We start from the raw sequence: 21148 nt of genomic DNA on the forward strand, positions 1-21148 counted from the left end.
TGGATTTGTATTTCTTTTCACCTTCTGTGTTTCTTGGTTTTCAGGGAGAGATGAGACCATGCAGCCTGCAAAACCGTCTTTTCTTGAATACTTTGAACAAAAAGAAAAGGAAAATCAGATCAACAGCTTTGGCAAGAATGTATCTGGCTCTCTGAAGAATTCTTCAGATTGGAAAATACCTCAGGATGGAGACTACGAGTTTGTGAGTAGAGCTGAGGTTGAACGGTGGTGCTCCTGGAAGGGCGGGGTCTGTGGTGTTGCTCATCCTGTCCGGTCAGCTCACAGGCCTTGAGCATTTTTGAACCAAGTTTGAGTCCCCGTAACTGCCCTTGGCAGCAGCTCCAGGGCCAAGGACCTCACTAGTTTGAGACAACACTTTTACTGACATGTGAAAAGTTCTGGGATCCCTGACATTTTTTCCCTTTAAAAAATCCTTCATCCACTTTCTATTTGCTGTATTGTCCAGGTTGAAATGATTAGGGATAAAAGATGTATGTGATAACCAAATGAGGAGGCAGCTGTCTTTAGTGGTTCATTAAGGAGTGCGATCTTTCACTTAGGAGTTGAGCATTGGAGGGAAGTAGAGCATATGTAGGAGAGTGAGGGCGGGAGCTATGCAGGTACCCAGAGACGGCTTGTCAGGCGATGCAAAGATCCCTCAGCGGAGACCTTTCTTCTTGAGGTTTACGGGAATCCCTTTGCTGGAGGTGACTTGATGTACTTTATACTTTGAAACTTGTATTCTGGTGCCTCTGTTAACATGTAGCAGAAAGAACTTGGCTGCGGTGTTTTTTACTGTACAAAGGAGGCCACAGTTAGGGGGCACCTGCTGCCATTCCTCTTCCAGGTCCTTGGCGTGTATCTTCTGACGTGATGAGGCAGCGCACACTCAGAAGCTTTGCGTTGTGCCGCTTGCCCCTTCGTGTTGCCTGTGGAGTTGTCTTCATTGTGTCTGTAAAGGTTCATTTTCTTGGTTCAGTGGCTCTTTAAGCAAGCCTGTTTGGATTTCTGTCAGAAGATCACATCATTATTGCCAGGCAGTACGTAAGAGCTCTTAGATCTGCACTCACGTCTGCGTCTTCGCTTTCGGAGGCCTGGAGAACTAGTAATCTTGAGATACAGTCGCTCGAATGCTGTCCCCATCCTTAGGTCAGTACTTAATGTATGAAGAGTTCTTTTATCCCTGCCCTGGTTTACTCAAGCTGAGCTATTGGCTGAGAGCGTGGTTTGACAGGCAAGCTGTTTCTACAGAGGCTTGGTCCTCTGAGTGCTTTAGTGGAAGAAGGTGATGGCTAGTTCATGCGGAAGTTGGACCCCATGAGAGGACGGGTTAGCAGCTGTCCGGTCTGTACTGCACTACGACTCCTCTAATCCAAAGGCGGCGGCAGCTCACACAGGCTGCTCTGAGTCTCTGTAATACTATAAAGTTTAAATCCAGTTGCCTAAACTTAAAACTCGAGGTATTTTACATAAAATGCTATTTTTCTAGCTTGTCCCAGAAACTTGGGAGATCTGGCCACATGCTTGTTACCATCGGATGATGGTTATTAGGGTTTGGTAGCAGCCGCCCTGTTTGAGCATGGCTTCTCTGACTCCCCACCTTGTCTGGCCAGCTTCTCTTTCCTACTCATAATCCAACCTATTTCACACTGAGAGATACTTGCTATTAGGGCTTTTGTTCCAAATCCAAAGTTTGGATTTATATATGACTGAACTACCCTGTCCTGAGAATAAATGTCTCTGTTTTTACTTCAGAATGCTAAGAGAATTTGTTAAAGAAACACGCGACACAGCATGCATATGGAGGAAGAAACACACACAATGCTCTGTCCATGTGGGAGTCAGGACAGCACATGGGTTTGAGTCCTCTCCTTCCACTGTGTAGGTCCCAGAGACCCAGTTTAAGGGCATAGGCTTGATGGCAACTGCCTTTACCCACTGGACCAGCTTGTCAGCCTGAGAATTCTATTTTTAGAAGAGATATTTTTCATGTGTGGATCCGCGTGAGAGAATGTGCACCCGAATACAGTGCCTGCAGAGGCCAGAACATCAGATGCTCTGGAGTTAGAATTACAGGAAGTGGTGAGCTCTGGTGTGGGTGCTGGGAAGTGAACTCAGGTTGTCTCTAAGAGCAGTATAGAGTTGGCTGCTAAGCTATTTCTCCAGTCCCCTGAGAATTTGGTCTTTAAAATTGTCTTTTAAGGGGATATCATAGTTGAGTAATGAAAGAGGGTGAGATTGGGATGTACATGAAAACACACCGATGATCAAGGAAAAATTGTCTCTAAAGCCTTCGTACTGTCGCCTTGACCACAATCCTGAGGCAAGGATTTGCAATGCTAGTCTGAAAGATGGCTCACAGTACAGAGTGGTCCGCACACTAGCAGTTGACCGGGAGATACTGACCTAGAATTCGAGGACAGCACCAGGTTGTGCCTCAACCTGTCCCTCTGGTAACACTAAGCCATGAAGTTTGACCTAAAAAATTCTCAGAGTGTGTCACTATAAACGAGTTTCTCTTTTTCTTACTAGTTACCATAGTGACAGAGGCACATTGCATTGTGGGAAGAATCCCTGGACAATCTTATTTCAAGCTTAGGAGATGTATCTGTGCGGCTAACTAACACGTTTACCTCAGCAGCCTCAGAGAGAGGCTTTCTAATTCCAGACAAGCAGTATTTGATTATGAAAATGATACCTTTTTTTCTCTTGTGAAAGCCATTGCTTTTTTCGAAATGAACTTTTTGTCCAAAATGGAAAATAGGAAATAATTTAATCAGAAGTGGCAGAACTTGATATTAAAAAAACCTTCATATTTTCATCTGAAATTGAATACTTATCCCATTTCTAAAATTGAATTGACTTATTTACCAAGTTGAAAGAAAACCTTCAGTGATTCCCTGTAGTGTTTAAGATATGTAGTGATTTCTAAAAAATACTGCTTAGAAATGCAGTAGGCTTTAAAAGTGATATTTCTATAAACCGATCACACTTTTGAAGAGAATATTCCTTTTAGAAGAACTTGTACATTCTCATTTTGCACAAAATTCCACAAAAAGCTTTAAATTTAAATCCAGTTTGGTTCATGACTCTTCAAAAGCAAAACTCCACCCTGTAATACTTTAGTTTACGATAATTTACCAGCTCAGAGTAGATGCACAAGACAGAGCCTGTGTTTTCATTGAGTTAATGATGAGAGAAACAAACATAAATAAAATCAGTTAGGCTACAACAGTGGCTAATTTGTTTTTTTTTTTTTTTTTTTTTTTTTTTTTTTTTTTTTTTGGTTCTTTTTTTTTTTTTCCGGAGCTGGGGACCGAACCCAGGGCCTTGCGCTTCCTAGGTAAGCGCTCTACCACTGAGCTACCCCAGCCCCAACAGTGGCTAATTTGTAAAACATGGTAAAGAGAAATCATGGAGGAGGCCTTGTATAGACAGAGCATTCCGTAAGACAGGAGGAACAACATGCCGTCAGGTCAGGAGGCTCTTCACAGACTGAGCTGTACACAGACACAGCTGGGCATAAAGGAAGGAACGAAGTCAGTGTCTGGAGCTGAGTGACAGACAAATGCAGACACTCTGGAAATCACAGAAAATGTGATTAAAAGTACCTGTGTTCTAAGAGTATATAAAAGATAAATCTCAATACAGTGTTACCAAAAAGCTCAAACTAGAGAAATAGAGAAGAACAGACCATGAGAACACTCACTGAGGTAGAAGTGGGGTGTGTAGTGTGCCCCTGGAGGCCTTGCTGCTTGGAAGGCTAGGGTGAGGGCTCCAGCCAGGCCAGTGTAGTAAGACTGCATCTCAAAACAACAGAATTGAAGACTGCATTCTATGGAAGAAACCTGCCTTATATTACTATGGGGTATGGGTGGGCTGGAGAGGATGAGAGTCTGAATCTATGTGAAGCCTATACATCTGTTGATGGGTGAATGGATAAATGTCACATCCAGTTACAGTATAGACTAGACATAGGAAGAACGCAGTGGACACTGAAAGCATAGCAATAGTATAAATATCGCTTTCTCAAGCATGGACCGTTCAGGAGCTAGAGACAGCTCAGTCAGCAAAGTTCTTGAGGATCTAAGTCCAATGTCCAGAACCACATTTAAAAAAAAAAAAAAAAAAAAGAGACCCAGGGGTGGTGATGTGTGCTTATCACCTGGTCTTGGGGAGGCAGACACAGAGAGTAGATCCCTGGGCTTACTGACCAGCCAGCCTAGCTTATATAACACTGTAGCCAACGGATGACTGCCTCAGAGAGAGAGAGAGAGAGAGAGAGAGGGGGGGGGGAGGAGAGGAGAGAGAGAGTGTGTGTAGCGGTGGCGGGAAAATCTCTGTCCTTATGAAGAGAACAAATTGGTCACTAGGAGGAGGGAAGCCTGGCTTGCGTGGACTTTGGAGTGGGATAAGTACTTATGACTAGGGACTGAGGGAGCATGGAGGCTGGGATGGGCTTTGATATGCAACCAGACCTCTAGGTCCCTCCATCCAGGGGTAAGGGAAGTGGTTCTTGGGGCAGATGGCAACAGAGTTCCCTAGTTCCTGAGGGATGCTGGCTTTTATCTAAACACCAGAACCCCCTATAGTCCAGACTGTGCTGAGCCTGATTCAACTTTGGACCTCGTTGGTGGGCCTGCTCTTTTTGTGGGGACATGGGGTACCCTTTAGACCTGACAGGAATATATAGAATACAACAACAAAAAGTGGTACTCTGGAAGATGTATAATTTTAGGTTCCCAGAAAGACCATAGCTAAAGCATTAAACAGGATAAATATAAGAGCAGAATTCAAAGAAATAGGAACGATATTGATCCATAAGACCAAGTCAGTGTCTGGGGGGACGTGGCTTTGATTGAGTTTTAAAGGGTTATATAATGGCCCATCCTAACCATCTTTACTGTGTGACCTCTCTCTGGGCTTTTCTCATAGAATGTGCTGATAACGCTTTTGTAAAGCATGCTGTAGGGGCTGAGGGGTGTGGCTTAGTGTCAGAGTCTAGGCATAGCCTCAGCCTGTCTAGCTAGCATGAAGCTCTCCGGCTTTGGTCCCCACCACTACATAACAAAACAAAGCAAAAATCAGAGGAAAAGCCCATTCTATAAGAAACACCATAATGACCCTTGGGAAATCGTGGCAGATGGAGGCCCAGTGTGAGGCTAGCCTGGTCTACGTGGCAAGCCCCTCTTAGAAAAGCAGGAAACATGGTGGGCTGGTAGGTCAGAAGAGAGTGGGAACCTCAGCCAGAACCTGGGGAATGTGCCCGGAGGTCTTGCTTGAAAAAATTTTCTTTTTCTTTTTTGGTTCTTTGTTTCGGAGCTGGGGACCGAACCCAGGGCCTTGCGCTTCCTAGGTAAGCGCTCTACCACTGAGCTAAATCCCCAGCCCCAAAAATTTTCTTTTTCAAATTAAAAGTTTTTATTTTAAGTGTATGGGTGTTTTGACTACATGTATGTCTAAGTACCACATGTGTTCAGTGCCTGAAGAGGTCAGAAGAGGGTGTCAGGTCCTGCAGGACTGTGAGCTGCCATGTGTGTCCTGGGAACTGAACCTGGGTCCTCTGGAAGAACACCCAGTACTCTTAACCACTGAGCCATCTCGCCAGACCCTTCTTAGTTTATTGAAACAAGTTCTGGCTTGATGAATAGCTGTGGCTGACCGTGAACTCAGAATCCTGCCTTAGCATCCCGCATGCTGGGGTTATAGACACGCTGCGCTGTATCTGGCTGCAAGAGTGTGAGGTTAGATGAGGTCAGTGAGTACACCATCCTCCCCCCAAAAGATTTCCTTGTCTTGGACTTTTCCTGAGTGTTTGGGGAAATTAAAAATAGACTCCTAATGAAGCCCCAGGCTAATCTCTCTGAAGTCGTGTGATAACTGGTTCACTAGGGTATTAAAACTACCATGTTAATTTAAAATTAATTTTATGAAAGTACTAGAGCCTGAACGTTGATGGTTCAAAGCTTCTAGATAGTCACAAGCCAGTAATTGGCTATTTGAGGCTGGAAAGACAAATTTTAGTCCTGAGTTTTCCCCAAGGATTTTTTGAAACTTTACCGTAGCCATTTTTATCTAGTCAGAACCTGACCCTGATGTCGAGTTGAGATTTCTTTGGGGTTTCATGAAGAGGTTTTACAGAATTGTCGCTCACTCTGTCTGCATCAAGTTTCACAGTTTGCTTTTAATTATGTATACGCCTGAGAAATCAGACACTGGCTGGGAGTGAGACTTACCATTGCCTCGGTGACTTTGTGGCAGGGACGCTTTGGGTATCTGTACTTCATACTTGCAAGGACACATTGTTGTGCTTTCTGGGAACCCAGATATCTGCAATTGAAGCCTTTATCTGCTGTTTTATGGAAACCAAAGAATATCCTAAAGCATTGAGCTTATTTTCTCCCTGCTTCACAAGGAATTGGAAAGTAAGCTCATTTCCTCAAGCGCGCCAGCCTCCGTGGTGAGATAGAATCTGTGAGCACTGCCGTGATCTAATCAGCAGCCAGTTTACTCTTGTTGAGCCCTCTGTCCCCCGTTCTCCACCTTTCACACTTGGCTTGTGTTCAAGTAAATCAAGGCAGGTATATATTATATTATCTCTAAATATTTTATATATGTGTGTATGTGTGTGTAGCTGTAAGAATATAAAATCTTTATATAAAAAGATTTAAAGACTCCTTTAAATACAGTAACTCATTGTACCTGTAAAATTAAAATTAATATTTATTTAATGTCATAAAATACTTGTTACTGTTTAGTTTTCTCCAATCATGCCTTTCAAAGTTTGCTTTAGAGCCCTAACAAGATTACCGTGTGGCAAATGGTTGCTGTATTAATTAGGATTCCCTAGAATAGATCTGATAGAATGATCATATACATTATATACATATGTAATATATATGAGATATATGGAAAGATGGATGGATGGACTAAAATCAGGCATCTGGGCACACCCGTGAGGAATTTTCCTTGGTTGGATTATATATATTTATATAATATGTATACTTACTATGTAACATGTATATGTACACACATACATACATAGTTCTTACATTACAGTGGCTTACAGGCATTGTTCTGAGGCATCTAGCAATGCCTGTCTCCTGATAGAAAGGCCAAGGATCCAGTCATTTTTCAGGCAGGATTTCTCAGCAGTCCCAATCTGGAGCTGGAGTCCCAGGGAAGTGTTAGAGGGCTACTGGTTTTCAGTCTATGTCAGAATCTCAATAAGCAGATCATCAGACAAGCGGAGGGGTATGGCTCAGCATGGATGAACTTCCCACGGCAAACAGCAAAAAGCAAAAGCTTCCTTCCTGGTCTTTTTATGTGGGTGCCACCAGAAGGTGTGGCCCAGATTTGGGGAGGGTCTTACACCTCAAATAGTCCAACCAAGGAAAGACCCCCTCAGGTGTGCCCAGTTGGGGGTTGGTTAATGCGAGATGTAGTCAGGTTGACAATCAGAATTGGCCATTGACCTTGCCACCTCTTACCATCACTTCATTGATAGACCCTGTCCTCACACCTTTTGTGATTCTGTTGGGATGACCAGTAGTTGTTCCAGATTTCTGAATATCGCTGGTCACATGGAAGTGATCCTTTTAGTAAGTTCTAAGTTCCCTATATGTTGGTATTTCAGTGTATAGCAGGAGTTCTGAGGATGTCTTTGTACTTCTCTGAATTATTGAGGTCTTCAGAGATCTTTTATTTGTGTGGGGCTATTTTACTTATTCTTCTCTCATCTATTATATCCCAACTGCAGTTTTTCCTTTCTCCCCTCCCTCCCTAAGTCTCCACACCCTACCCCTCCATCCCCTCCCCTCAGACAAGAGCAAGCCCTTCCAGGGACATCAGGCAGATATGGCATAACAAGCTACAATAAGACCAGGCACATATTCTCAAAGCAAAGCTGGATGAGGCAACCCAGTGGGAATAAAAGGGTCCCAAAGGAGGCAAAAGAGCCAGAGACAGCTCAGCTCCCACTGTATGCGTGTATGCGGACGACCCAGGTCAGAGCCATACAGGGTCCCTGATGTCTGTGAGTCCACTTGAGGCTCTCTTCAGTTGGTTCTGTGGTTCTCAGTTGTTACGGTGTCCTTGATCCCTGTGGCTCCCCCAATCCTCCCCTTCCTCTGGGTAACAGAGGGTGGCTGGTTTTGCTCCGTGTCCCCCATTGCTAGGAGTCTTTGCTGGTGTCACCCCTGTAGACTTCATGGAATTTCCAATGCACTGGGCTTCTACCTCGATCCTAAGATGTTGTGTGTGTTGTATTTGTTGATACTTGACAAAATTTGAAAGTAAGACAGATGAGGTTAAACCTGAGTTTTAGCTCCCTTGCTTAGCATAGGCAAGGCCCTTAACATGAAGAACCCTCTACCTCCCCAAACCACAATTGTAAGAATCTCTTCTTATTCTAAAGCAGGATAAAATGATTCATTGGTTCATTTGAAATAGCAGTAAACTGATTATGCTTAATAAATTATTTTTATGAAAAATAAGATTTCATTCTATAAAAAAAAATGTGTATTAGTGACAGAGTGAGCTTGTTTTCAAATCTGTGTGAGTGGGAGACAGCTAGATTATCACGAGTGTTGACATCCAGTCTGTCAGACTTTGTTTTGTGTGAAGAATGTTGGGCCAGATAAAGCTGTGTCATTGGAAAGGGGAAGATGCCTCTTAATAGCTTGTTCAGATCGTTTTCTTCAACTGTGTATGAGGGATTTTTTTCATTTTGCGAAAGATTTTATTTTTCGCTCCATGCGTATGTGGTATGTGATTGCAGGTGCAGGTGTAGGCAGAGGTCAGGAGAGGGTGTTGGATCTTCCGGACCTGGAGTTGTAAGCAGATGTGAGCTGCTTGACTCGGGTGCTGGGAATTGAACTTGGGTCCCCTGAGAGACCTGCAAGTGCTCTTTATTGCCGAGCCAACTCGTCAGCCCCAATAGTGGTGGCTGCTTAAAGTCTGTGATAGAGAATCGAGACTCTCAGTGAGCTGTATTCCAGGGCTGCATGTGGGAATCATCAGGTTCTGAATAGAAGGTTTACATGCACATGGTTTTGTAACACCATGCTCATCTGGAAAGCATTGGTTCAGTGAATCACAGAGATCTGCCAAAGCGTTGGCATTTTATTATACAACACGAGAAGACTGTGCCCCTTGACGCTCTAACCAGTCTCATCCAGAGCGAGTGTCCGTGTGGGGGACGCTGCCAAGCTCACTGCAGTAGAATCGGGTTTTCTGAAGTTCTAAGTTTTGCTTGAAAGTTGGAATTTTGTCATTGGCAGCAAACACTGTCAGCTGTTTGACGCGCCAGACTGACTTTTTCATTTTTAAAGGAAATGTCTGCCAGTGCCCAAGTCTGCAGACCCACAGTTAGTTACTGTCTCTCTCAAGTGCAGTTGCTGCTCCGTGGAAAAGCAGCTGGCTGAGCCCACAGCTCGATTGTGCAGGCGTTTGCTGAAGACAGCCATTGATTTCAGTTAAACCCTCTCACTTCATCATGGGCACTGCTCTCCTGTCATTCCATTAGGACTCTCACTACTGCATCTGAGGAGCTCCTAAAGGGATGGGCTTTAACGTCTTTTGAGGCGTGTTATTTTATCTTCTAACTGTAGCCATGAAGAACAGAGTAACTACTAATGCTTGCTTGGTTCCGTTTCCTGACTTATAATAAAGTTAGTACTTCTACCTCCAGTCCTCGATTTGTGCCCCCAGTCCGAGCGTCAGCATGGCGGAGGCAGGCAAGGTCTTAGGACTATGGAGATGGTTTGATCTTATAGACGTGCTGAGAGTCCGCTGCATGGGCCAGAACTGAGGGGCTGCTGGTGGGGCTCTCAGGCCTGGTTAGCCTCAGGTTCTGCATTTTGACAGAGACGTCTCATAGTCTCTGTGAGTTCTTCCTCCGTGGGTTGGCAGTGGCCTCTCTTTCATTTTGGTGACAGCTACTGAAGGCAGTTGCCTAGGTGCTGTTTAACTCACAGATACAAGACAGTGAGTGCTATCTGACCACTTCACCGTTTTATCATATGAGGGTCCTTAAACAGTAAGCATTTCATTAATGATGTAGCTGTTCCCAGCAAAATCGATGTACAAAAGACAGAATTTATGCTAGATCTTTCCCCTCTATTTGCTAGTTTTCAAAATGCTATTTGGTTTCCTGCCATTCTACAAAGATGATCAATGATTTTTTTAAAGTTGTTTTCTTTTTGCTTTAAAAATTAATTTTTGGTTAGTATACAAAGAAATGCATTCTACTGTGATATTTTCTTTTTAAAAAAAAAAATGTGGTTAGGACTGGAGAGATGGTTCAGGGGTTAAGAGCACTGACTGCTCTTCCAGAGGTCCCGAGTGTCAATTCCCAGCAAGCACATGGTGGCTCACAACCATCTGTAATGAGATCTGATGCCCTCTTCCGGTGTGTCTGAGAACAGGGACAGTGCACTCATATAAATTGTGTTTATGTGTGTTAGGGGAGAGTGGTCTCTTCTACCATGTGTGTCTGGGATGGAACTTGGGTCTCCAGGCTTGGCAGCCAGCACCTTTGCCCACTGAGCAGTCCCGTGGGTCCTAGTGTGGCGCTGTCACACATGCACCCTTCTCCTTGATTCTGTCCCCCTTGTGTTGTGCTCCCTTCTCCTCTTCCCCTCTAGCTGCTCCCTCACCAAGTAGTACTCGCTTTGCCCTCACGTCTCTCATCCCGTCACCCCTTCTAGGTTACACTCTTGCTCTTCAGTCCTTCCTACCTTCATGTCCTTCCTGCATCTCTGGATCTGTCTTCCCGAGGCTGACTCATTTGCCTGACAACAATGCCTAGCTTCATTCCTCCACAGAGCAGGAGAGAGTTCTCTGTGTCTGTACCACGTGCTTTTATCTATCCGTGTGCTGACGAGTGCCTGGCTGATTCCTATCTGGACTGACATGGGCAGGGCAGCTGTAAGTATCGGTGTACACGTATTTCTGTGACAGTCACGTGCCTCCTAGGTATAGACGCAGCAGTGGACCCAGGGTGGATCCTGTGGTGGTTCTGGTTTAATTTATAGGGCCGTTTGCTCGCTTGCCTCTGTATTTTTAAGGCAAGGTCTGTAACCCAGGCTAGCCTCAGACTTGCAGAATCCTCCTGCTTCAGCCTCCCAAATTCTGAGATTGAAGGTTAGGGAAGGTAAACGCTGCTTGACTTTAGTTTTCAGAGGAGCCTTCCGGCTGGCGTAGGTAGTGGCTGCATTAGGTGATACTCTCCCATCCCCCACTGACATGGATAAAAATTCTTTTCTGTCCACACCCCACCAGCATTAAAGGGTTACTGGTTAATTTGCTTCCTTTCCTTAAAAACACTATGTGCGTAACTGTACCTGGATGAGCCTGGCTGAGTCTATGTGCCGACAGGCCAGAAGAGAGCACTGGGTCCCCTGGGGCTGCACTGGCAAATAGTCACCTGATCTCTGGTTCTCCTTTGAGAACTGTGCTCAATTAACATAGCCATTTTATTAGAGGATTTATAGTCTCAGGCTTTAACTCTCAGAATTGCTCGTGGATTCTAGATAGCAGTCCTCTGTTGACTGTTTAGTTGGTCAAGGTTTTATTCCACTGTAGAGCCTGGACACTCTGCTGGCTTCCTTTGTTGAGCAGAAACATTTTGTTCATCTTGTGGTGGTTTCCTGAACTCTTCAAGTTATCTCAGAAAGTCCCTGGATTTTACTCAGGAGCCAGAGACTGAGGTGAAAGCCTGGGAGCTCAGAGAGGCAGAGAAAGCACCCAGCTGCCCTTCCTCCCAGAACAAATGCCCCTCTCACACCATCTCAAAACACTTCCTCCAAACCCAGTGTCCCTTCCTTCCTGCTTCCTCTGCATCTCTCCGCCGTCTTCCCAGTGCCCTCTTGCACTCCATGGTCTTTTTCTTAATAATCTGGGCCCACTTCCCTTCAGCTGGTTGCTTGCTCTGCTTCTTGGCCTGGGGTTGACTATTTAATCCAGTTTACAGTATTCAAGCAGAAGATGTGATGATCACATACCCTGCAGTATTCCTACATCTTATTCCCTTTCCCATCTAAGACACCCCTCAGGTCAGCTTCCCTGCCCAGTGATCATTGTGCCTAACACTGGACAGTCACGGTTGGGCAGCCTCCGCTGGCACCGCTGGGGTGAAGACACGCTTCTCCCTTGCCTCCCTCCACCGCACCGTCTGATCACTGAGATCTTAGGCTGGCAGACTGGGACGATCGATCGGTATTGAGATGGTGCAGAGGAACGAGTCCGCTGGCGGCCCTTCATTACATCTCATACGAGAGAAGGCGCATGCAGCGCTGTTGGTGGGTCCAGGCATCCAACTCTGCAGCTTTTGACTGAAAAATGCTAGATTAACATTTGCTAGAACAGCTGGGACTACACGGAGAAACCCTGTCCAGTGGGCCTCTGTGTGGAAGAGGATTATGTCTACACCAAAGGGTGGTTACAGGGCATCAAGCCGGTCAGGGCCCCTAGAGGTGGGCTTTTATATCCGGTTCTGACTTGACTGTGGTGAGTACCCTCTGCCTTCTCTCTTGCCTGTTAAGTAAATGGAAAGAAAGGACGCGGTCTAGAGCCTGCAGGGGAGGCTGCTGCTCTAAGTAAATAAGACAGTGCACCAGACTTCCTGCAGTGCAACAGACATTTTGTAAATGCCAGCTCCCTCTGGTTCTACTTTCTCCACCTTTCTTGAAACGTTATCCCCAGAGTAAGCCTAAGTTCCTTAAATCTTTCCTGCGGAGATTGGCTGTTGAATTCCCTTATGAAAGTAGAGATGCATTTCCCACAGAACACTTGCCCAGAATCAGGCTCATTTACAAAACAAAGGAATTAAACCCCAGCCAGTGGGAAATACAGAGTAGTCTTGGGTATCACATTTAGATTGTCCAAGCCCATCCCTCCCTCCCACCCTCTTTCCGCTCCGTCTTTCCTTTCATTGCTCTGACTTGTTTATAGCCCGTGTACTTTCCCACTTTTCCCTCATTTCATGAACTGTCGATGTTTAGGGAGCCACATTGCAAAGCACACTTTGGCCAGCAGATGCCACCCTTTTGCTTCTGTGTGCCGTCTTGGAGCAGAGGCCGCCACCTGTGCATACTGCGTGATGTGGTTAATTTATTGTCTTGCAGTTTTGACTCTGTATAAAGTAATATTTCTTGAAAATAACCCCTCATCATACAGACCAGATCACTTGAGTAGGGAGATCCGCCATCTTTCAGGTCACAGAGAACCTTAGCTCACTTGGCCTAAGTTGGTGGCTCTCTTCTCTGAACTTGATCACACCACCTGTCCTGGCTTTTTTTCCCCTTCCTGGTTGGAGAAAAAAGAATCAGCAGACAAGTAAATTGAACTTGTGAACTAAATTTCCTTTAAGATCCGTGGCAACATTCTGTTATCGTACAATTTTAAGGGTGTTTCTGTTTGAGCCACATATTATTTTATTTCAGTTCCACATTTTAGTTTTGTAAAAAGTATTATTAGCTCTTTGAATAATGAGAGATAATCCAGGAATGACAGAGGATCAAAGCATTGGTAAGCCAGATGTGGGGTATGGCCAGTGACTGTAATGTTACCATCATTTAATACAAAGTCTAATGCACATAGGATAGTCATTTTATTTGATGATGCTTGGTTTTGTAAGAATAAGATGAATTTTGTATTTTTTTTAATAGTTTGAGAAATGGAAGCCCAGAGATCTTTTTAAAAATAAGTCAATTTTCTCCTGGTTCTCTGAACTCTTGGATGGTTCCTTTTACTGAGACAGCCAAGCCTATGAGCCCGTGTCAGATATTTAGTTTGTTTTACAAGCCAGGAAAAAGAATCATTTTTAATATGTAATGGGTACTGACGTCAGGGGGTTGGGGGACAGCGAGAGACTCAGTGTGCTCTCATGCCTATTCAGAGCACAGACAGGGTTGACAGACTCCTTTTTATTGTCCTTCTAGGTCAGTACTTCCTCCAGTTAAAGCAGTCTTGTTACTCCGTTACTTACCTTGTAATCATGGCCTTTACAGTAATTGTCTTGTCAGGAACTGTCCTACTAACTATAAGGCATTATTTTAGGCATCCTTTTTGCTTTGACCAAATGTAATCTCTGTCAAAACAAAGATGCCTATTGTAGAGGAGTCTTAATGACCACAGCCAAGAGTTAATGGCTTTTCTGGTGATACCTCTGTCACTATGTACCTATTAGTCTGGTTCAGGAATTTGCTCCTGAGTTTTTCTTTTATGCTCTTATCTCCTGATGATATGGGCTTTTCTGCTAGTTTTTCCTCCCCCACGCCCCACATCAGTAATAGGTACTGAGTATTTCTAACAGTCTGTGTATGTGTTGACTATTTTCTGGTCTTATTTCCTGCTTTGTTTGCAGGAATACTTGCCTCTTTATGACTAGGCTGCAGGGGCTGCAGAAGCAGCTCAGGGGTTAAGAGCACTTGCTGTTCTTGCAGAAGACCCAGGTTCAATTCCCAGCAGCCTCATAATGGTTCACAAATATCTGTAATTTCAGTTCCGCAGGCATTGATACCCTCTTCTGGCAGGCAAACGTGGTATGCAGACAAGATACTCATACACATAAAATAAACATTAAAAAAAAGGGAAGGTTGTAGAGTTTGGGGTGAAAATAGCATTCAGTGCATGTTGTGTGTGGGCCCCATAAGCAGTTTTTTCTGTTCATCTCTCAGCCTGTCTTCTCAGGGTAGATCTTATCCCCACTCGTGGGCAACAAGGCTTGGAAGCACTGGGTGGTGTGTGCGACCCGAACAGAGCATGTGATTAATAAGTGATGAGTGTGGGCTTTCAGCTTTGATGTGGAGCCTGCTATTATCCTCCAGATAAAATGCCTCTCTGCCTGGGAAACGTGCGCTGCTCCCCAGCCTTTGTCTAACTCAGGTGCTGTGCGTTTCTCTCTCTAACTCGCTCGGCACCTCAGAGAGCCGCAGCCCAGGAGCGCTCAGGCCGTGGTTTTTAATGCTGCCGTTTCAGCCCGTTTATACATCCATGCAGAGCTGCATGCTTACTTGAGATTTTCACCTTATAATAGCTTTTCTCCTGTGTTTACGGGGCTGTGTTAAGTAGAGTATAAATATGACAAGTGTGGAACAGGATTCTTTTCCCTTCTTTTTTGTAAAACCTTAGCAGAACACATTGATTGGAGCTACAGTGTTGGGAATCCCCTAGATTGAAGTTGGATAAAGTTTATTAAGCATTGAGAAAGTACCTGGTATTCTACTCCATTATTAATATGTAGGTTTGTCTTTACAGTTGAGGCTTACATATAAGGAGGGCAGCCGGCTAGGGTCGGGGTCGGGCCTGGCAGGCCTTTACTTTTAGAAGTTCTTGAGGGACTCTCACATTCTCTTGCTCTCTGCTCATCTTTACACTGGGCTACTGTGTATTTTCATAGCAGCCGTACAAGCCCAGAACCGGATGTGAAGGATGCTTAGGGTCCACAGAAGGTGGAAATGAATGGCGGAGTCAGGATAACTGAGCAGAGGCATGTAGATCTGCTCCGTCCTCTCATGAGGTCTACAACCGCGACCAGCTGCCTGATGGGGATGCAATGAATGTCCTGTCAGGGTTATTTAGAATATTAAACTTAAAAATACCATTAAAGGATTTAGCAGAGTGGCCGTTTAGTAAATTTTATGTACATGTTTAGTGCTTATGGTAGGGAAGAGGAGTGCACCAGTAAAAAGGAGGAAAGGGTAAATTAGGTGAACTGCTCCCCAAAAGGACGATAGAAGGACGTTCTACTCCCTTCCCATTTTGGTGGGAGCCCTTGGAAGCAGTTCAAACTCACTCTGAAGCACTTTCTTAATGCCCCACACAGAACTCTGCCATTCGTTAAGGTTAAGTGTCAGTTGTGCTGGCCCACACACTGGCAGTCTGTTTTCTGACCAGAATGCTTCCCTGCTGTGCTTCCTCCTGGATGATCCTGAGGTGCCTGGTTGTTGAGAGAGAGCAGACGCGTGTCCTCCTTACAGGCCCACCACTCTCTCCCAATTGCTCTCTATTTAGAAAGATTGTGGCAAAACCTATTCTAGGATCTTATGGCCGTCACACATGGCTGTGTGTAGTTTGAGTTTAAAATACCTTGTGGGAGTGGTGTTTAAAATGAGAGCTGTTGGGAAGTGTTACCCCTTCCCCCACAAGCGCTCTTCCCGACACAGCCAACAAAGGCCGTTCTCACATATTGTGGAGAAAGGCTCCAGTCCAGACTCAGTGGAGATTTTCCACTCTTGGAAGAGCTGCCGAGGCTCTAATCACAAACTAGGATTAATTTAAAATATTCCTGGGATGAATTAACATTTTGCAGTAAAAATACCATGCACAATCTGTCACATTATCTGTGGCATCCCTCTCTGAGCCTGCCCACTTAATGAGAAAATCAGGTGTCCAGAGTTTATTGCTGAAGGCTGTTTAATAAGGGAGCCATGAATGGCGTTTAGATGATCTTGGGTTCATGGTGTTTGTCAGTGTGTGAGTTGTATATGGAGGTTTGTGGAAGCTATGTGAGACACAGGAACTTGCCTTTTTCTAATCTTAACTGCCTCTCCTCCTGGCTCACAGGGTTTTTCCTATTAAAAAAAAAAAATGAAAACCAAACAGGATAGCCTGGTCTACTCTCCATTCCCTGACTTCTAGCTTTCTGGGCCAACCCTAAGCGTCCGTGATGCCGTGTTACTGAGCGCCTGTGGCCACTCAGCTGTGGTAAAGTAGATAAGCATTCAGCACCCTGAGGAAGTGGTCACTTTAGATGTGTCTGCATCTAAACATGGCTCGTATCTATGGACAGAAAGTTCCCTTTTCGAGACTTGGCCTTTCAGTGTTCCTGTCTTTAGCCCCAGAAGGGAGCTGTGAAACACGTATTGATCTTGGCATTGACTTCAACGCCTCTCAGACAGGCCGATTCTACAGAACTTGATTCAAAGCATTTCTTCTCTGCCCTGATGCCTTTTTGCCAAGCAAAATTGATCATTTCTGACCAGAAGGCCCTGAGCCGACAGTAAGTGAGGAGGCTCCCTGGCCACGCTCCGGCCCTGGGTGCAGTGCTTTTAATTTCTCTTGAGCTGTCAGCTGGCTGTGTCCTGTTTCAGGGGCTGTTTGGAGGGCGCATTTGGTGCAGTCTCCTAGTCCTGGAGCTAGTAATGGTGTCTTTGCATGTCTGCCTCCTTGGCTTTCTGAGGAGTAAGATACCGGGGGTCTTCCCTGACGGTCGGTTCAAATTTTCTCTTGTACACTGACGTGTGCTGTGGTTGAGTTTTTTGTGCTGGTGTTTTTTCTGACACAGCAGTGCCTGACCCGGTTTGTTGTTCGCTAAGAAGTATGTTTAGTTCCGGTGTGACCACTTCCCTGAGTATCTAGGACAGTGGTTCCCAACCTGTGGGTCTCAGGTCACGACCCTATGTGGGGGCGGGGTCACACATGAGATATTCTGCATATCAGATATTTACATTATGATTCATAACAGTAGCAAATTACAGTTAGGAAATAACAATGAAATAATTTGATGGTTGGGGTCACCGCAGCATGAGGAACTGCATTAAAGAGCCACAGCTTTAGGAAAACTGAGAACCACTGCTCTAGACTTCTGCAGATTTGTCCTTTGTACCCAGACTCCTGAGTTACTGCACCATGCAAAATCAGTTTTCCCAGTAAAGGAACTGTTTTGCCAGTGAGGCCAAAAGTCAGTACATGCAGTAGTGAAAGCCATGGCTGTCGGCCTTAGCAGCCATCTTCACCCCTGCATTTCCTCATCTGTTGCACATGGATAAACTCATACTTCTCGAGACTAGGAAGATGGCCTGGTGGTTGATGGCTTGCTGCTCTTCTGACCTGAGGCTGATTGCCAGCTCACAGCTGCCCTCAGCTGCCAGCGGATCTGCTGTTCTCTTCTGGCTTCCATGGCTACGTACACACACCCAAACCCACACCACCTCCTTTAAAAATTACATTTTTCTCAAGGAGTTGGTGAGTACCACGTGATGTAAAGTGTATAAAGTAACACAGGCACCCCTGCCTATATTAAGCATTTAATAAAGGTTATTTTCTTTCTTGGTTTCTAATGTTGCTTTGGTTTTCTAAGGTATTACACAGCCTCCGCTCTAACTGTAGAAAGAATGTTTTATGCACGCTTCAGAAAGTTTAGAGATTGAAGAAAAACTTAAAAGATGTCCTTTGCTGTTTATCGCCCTCAAGCAACAATTATAGTTTTTTTTATTTTGATGTGCCTCCTTCCAGTTTTCAGTCTCACACAACTGAAATCTTTCTGCCTATAGTTTTAATTTTCTCATCTAACATGACCTATTTCAGTGTATAATTAAAAATGTGTGTGACCCATCTTTAATAAATGACTGTTTTTAGTTATGCGTGTGGGTGCGTGAACATGAGTGCAGGTGTCGGCAGGGGCCAGAGATGCTGAATCTCCCTGGAACTGGAGTTTCAGACACGGGGCAGACACCCTTGAGGGTGCTTGGAACCGAGTGCAGGTCCTCTGGAAGAACAGAACCGCTGAACCTCCGTCCAGTCCCCTAGTCATACCTTTTTAAAAATAATGTTTGAGATAAAGTTTAGCAGTATAGCCTATGCTGACCTCAAATTCACTATCCTCTTGTCTCAACTTCCCTTTTACTGTCATTATAGGTGGCTACCACTATACCTGTTTAAAATACTTGCTTATGGTCATATGATAGTCGTTACATTGTATAATTGACCTAATCAGTCAATTTATTTGACATTTAGTATTTTGAGCTCTTAGTTTGGATCATTCTAATGTATCAAACCAGGAATTTTCTTGGCTACAAGAGAGCTGCCTGGGGTCTGGGTGATTGTACATTATTTGTGGGACTCCTCCCTCAGTTCAGTGTGTGAAGTGGCTATAAACCACGGACTCTGTGCTCTCAGACTCTTCCCACCGGCTCTCTGGTCGTCCAGTGTTTGTTTGCATTTTCATCGTTTTCAGGGGAGGTTTCTTCTCCTCACACTGCTGGGTTAGAAGAAAGGTGAAGGAGACTGAGCTGTATTTAGGTCTCCGGCCTGCTGGTGCCCAGTGAGTGCCCAGGAGCTGGCCTGGCCTGGGTAAATGCTGCATGCCAGTGGGTCCTCACTGGGAGGCGGCCATGCTGACTCTTCTGAATGCTTCCTGACTGGGCACACTGTTTTGTTTCAACTTCTTTTGGGGTTTTGTTTTGTTTTGTTTTGTTTTTCTTTTTCTGTAAAGCCAATCTTAAAGTATGTTGAGGCTGAATTCATTTGTACTATGGACTATAATGAGGTCTTGTGCTCCTTACTTTCAGAAACGTGGCCAGAAATAGCCATCTGAAAGAGACATGTGTCAGGCTGTCCAGGGGACGCTGCTGTGCAGATAAACACTGTGTGAGAATCCGCATTGCCAGTGAATGGCGCCTTTGTCTCAGAACCCACAGCTCCTGCTTCTGCTGTGATTGCAATGTCGGGTCTGAGCTGGCTTGTGACAGTTACTGCGATGGCGCTGAAAACAGAACTTGAATGCTTGTGGTTTGTGACCCCAAGGGCCACTTGAAACACACAAAAGTAAAACAGAACATACACTAAACAGAAAACCCAAAACAACATTGCTCCAGCTCGAGGCTGTTTTCATTTGCTCTCTGGGGTTTGAGAGCCTGATCCTTTCATTCTCTGATGGCAAAGGATGGTTTCAGTCTCAAACACGGTCAGCTTTCTGAGTCCAGACTAGCTCAGAAACTGGTCCTGAGAACCGCAGACAAGTCTGCACAGTGGCCCTCCGAAGGCCACTCCCCTGTCTCCCTGTGGTGACCGAGGCTGGCAGCTCACACATCCTCTTGTATTCCAGTGCTGCTCAGAACTTAGCTGTTGCTGGTTCTGCTGAATGATGAAGGTAACGTCCCCGGGTAGAGACGCTGGGTGACGATTTCATTAGAAGTGCAGACCTCACACTCAGAAGCAGCTGACAGCTGGTGGACGTTACATTGGCTCTTGTTAGCTCTGCCCAGCTACGGTTCTAGCACTTTGGGAGACTGAAGAAGGAGGGCTGCTTAAAGTTGGAGGCTAGCCTGGGCTACCTAGTAAGACCTCGCCTTAAAAAAATTACCGTATAACTAGATCCTTAGCTCTTGCCCCCTCTTCAGCAGAGTCAGTACTGGTTCCTACTTGCAGTTTAGATGCCTTCTCTCGTGTGTTTCTTGGTCTTTAGGTCTGTAGGTCTGCTCTGGTCATTTTGCTTGACTTGCACCGTGGCAAGAGCCGGGGCACATGGTGGCTCTGGACTCCTCTCACGGTCAGTCATTACCAGATTGGTAGTACTGGGAGTTAGGGGTTAACATACATCCAGTGTACAGAGAGTATACCTTGCCCTGTGATGCCGTGACTGTCTCTGTCCACGCCGTCTGCAGACCATCAGCTTTGTCAGTGCTGTCAGACTTTCAGTCCTTAACCTTACTCCATTCCTGGTGACTCTGGGTTTTGTCCCTGTGAAATTTTGGTTTGTCTTAAGTCTTTAAGGCAGTGGCATCAGTTCTGGACTTTGAGCTCTGTGGCAGAACCCTCGCAGAGCCTGTGTGAGGCTCTTCACTCAGGCCTGGCAACTGCAGAAAAAGTATAGAAGACCAGAGTCGCTCTTTCCTTTTTAATACATACATGTAAGGCTGTAACATTTCCTTACATGTTACCTTACAACTGGCAATTTTTTTTTTTTTTTTTTTTTGTTCTTTTTTTCGGAGCTGGGGACCGAACCCAGGGCCTTGTGCTTCCTAGGCAAGCGCTCTACCACTGAGCTAAATCCCCAACCCCACAACTGGCAATTTTGATATGCAGGTGTTTGTTTTGTAAAGTCAGGTTTATTGAGATTTAATTTACATAATATAAAATTTGTTCCTGTTATATACGGTTTGATGAACTTTGACTGATGTGCACAGTTTTATAAGTAGCCATAATTAAGTCACTCTGAAGTTTCCCATGACCTGGCTTTTGTCTTTTCTAAGGTATATGTCTTTGGCCAACTCTTCTGAAATGCCCTACAAGCTTGTCTATAGCCCAGTCTTACGGAAGTGTCTTCTCAGTTGAAGCCGCTCCCCAAAGCAGACTCCAGCTTGGTCTGAGTGGACACAGAATGAGTGGGTACAGGCTTTGAATTCGGATTCGTAGCTCTCGT

General features: G+C 45.0%; 1 protein-coding gene across 3 annotated transcripts in view; it reads left to right on the plus strand.

Annotated features, from left to right (window-relative positions):
- Stk4 (serine/threonine kinase 4) overlaps window positions 1-21148 on the plus strand; it is an 81898-nt gene that overhangs the window by 48172 nt on the left and 12578 nt on the right. For all 3 annotated transcript variants that reach the window (XM_039105129.2, NM_001107800.1, XM_039105130.2), the window contains one exon: window positions 45-202. In XM_039105129.2, coding sequence (XP_038961057.1) covers window positions 45-202 — 158 coding nt within the window. The remainder of the gene's footprint in view (window positions 1-44; window positions 203-21148) is intronic.

This window comes from Rattus norvegicus, chromosome 3, assembly GCF_036323735.1.
Source record: "Rattus norvegicus strain BN/NHsdMcwi chromosome 3, GRCr8, whole genome shotgun sequence".
NCBI classification, from domain to species: domain Eukaryota; kingdom Metazoa; phylum Chordata; class Mammalia; order Rodentia; family Muridae; genus Rattus; species Rattus norvegicus.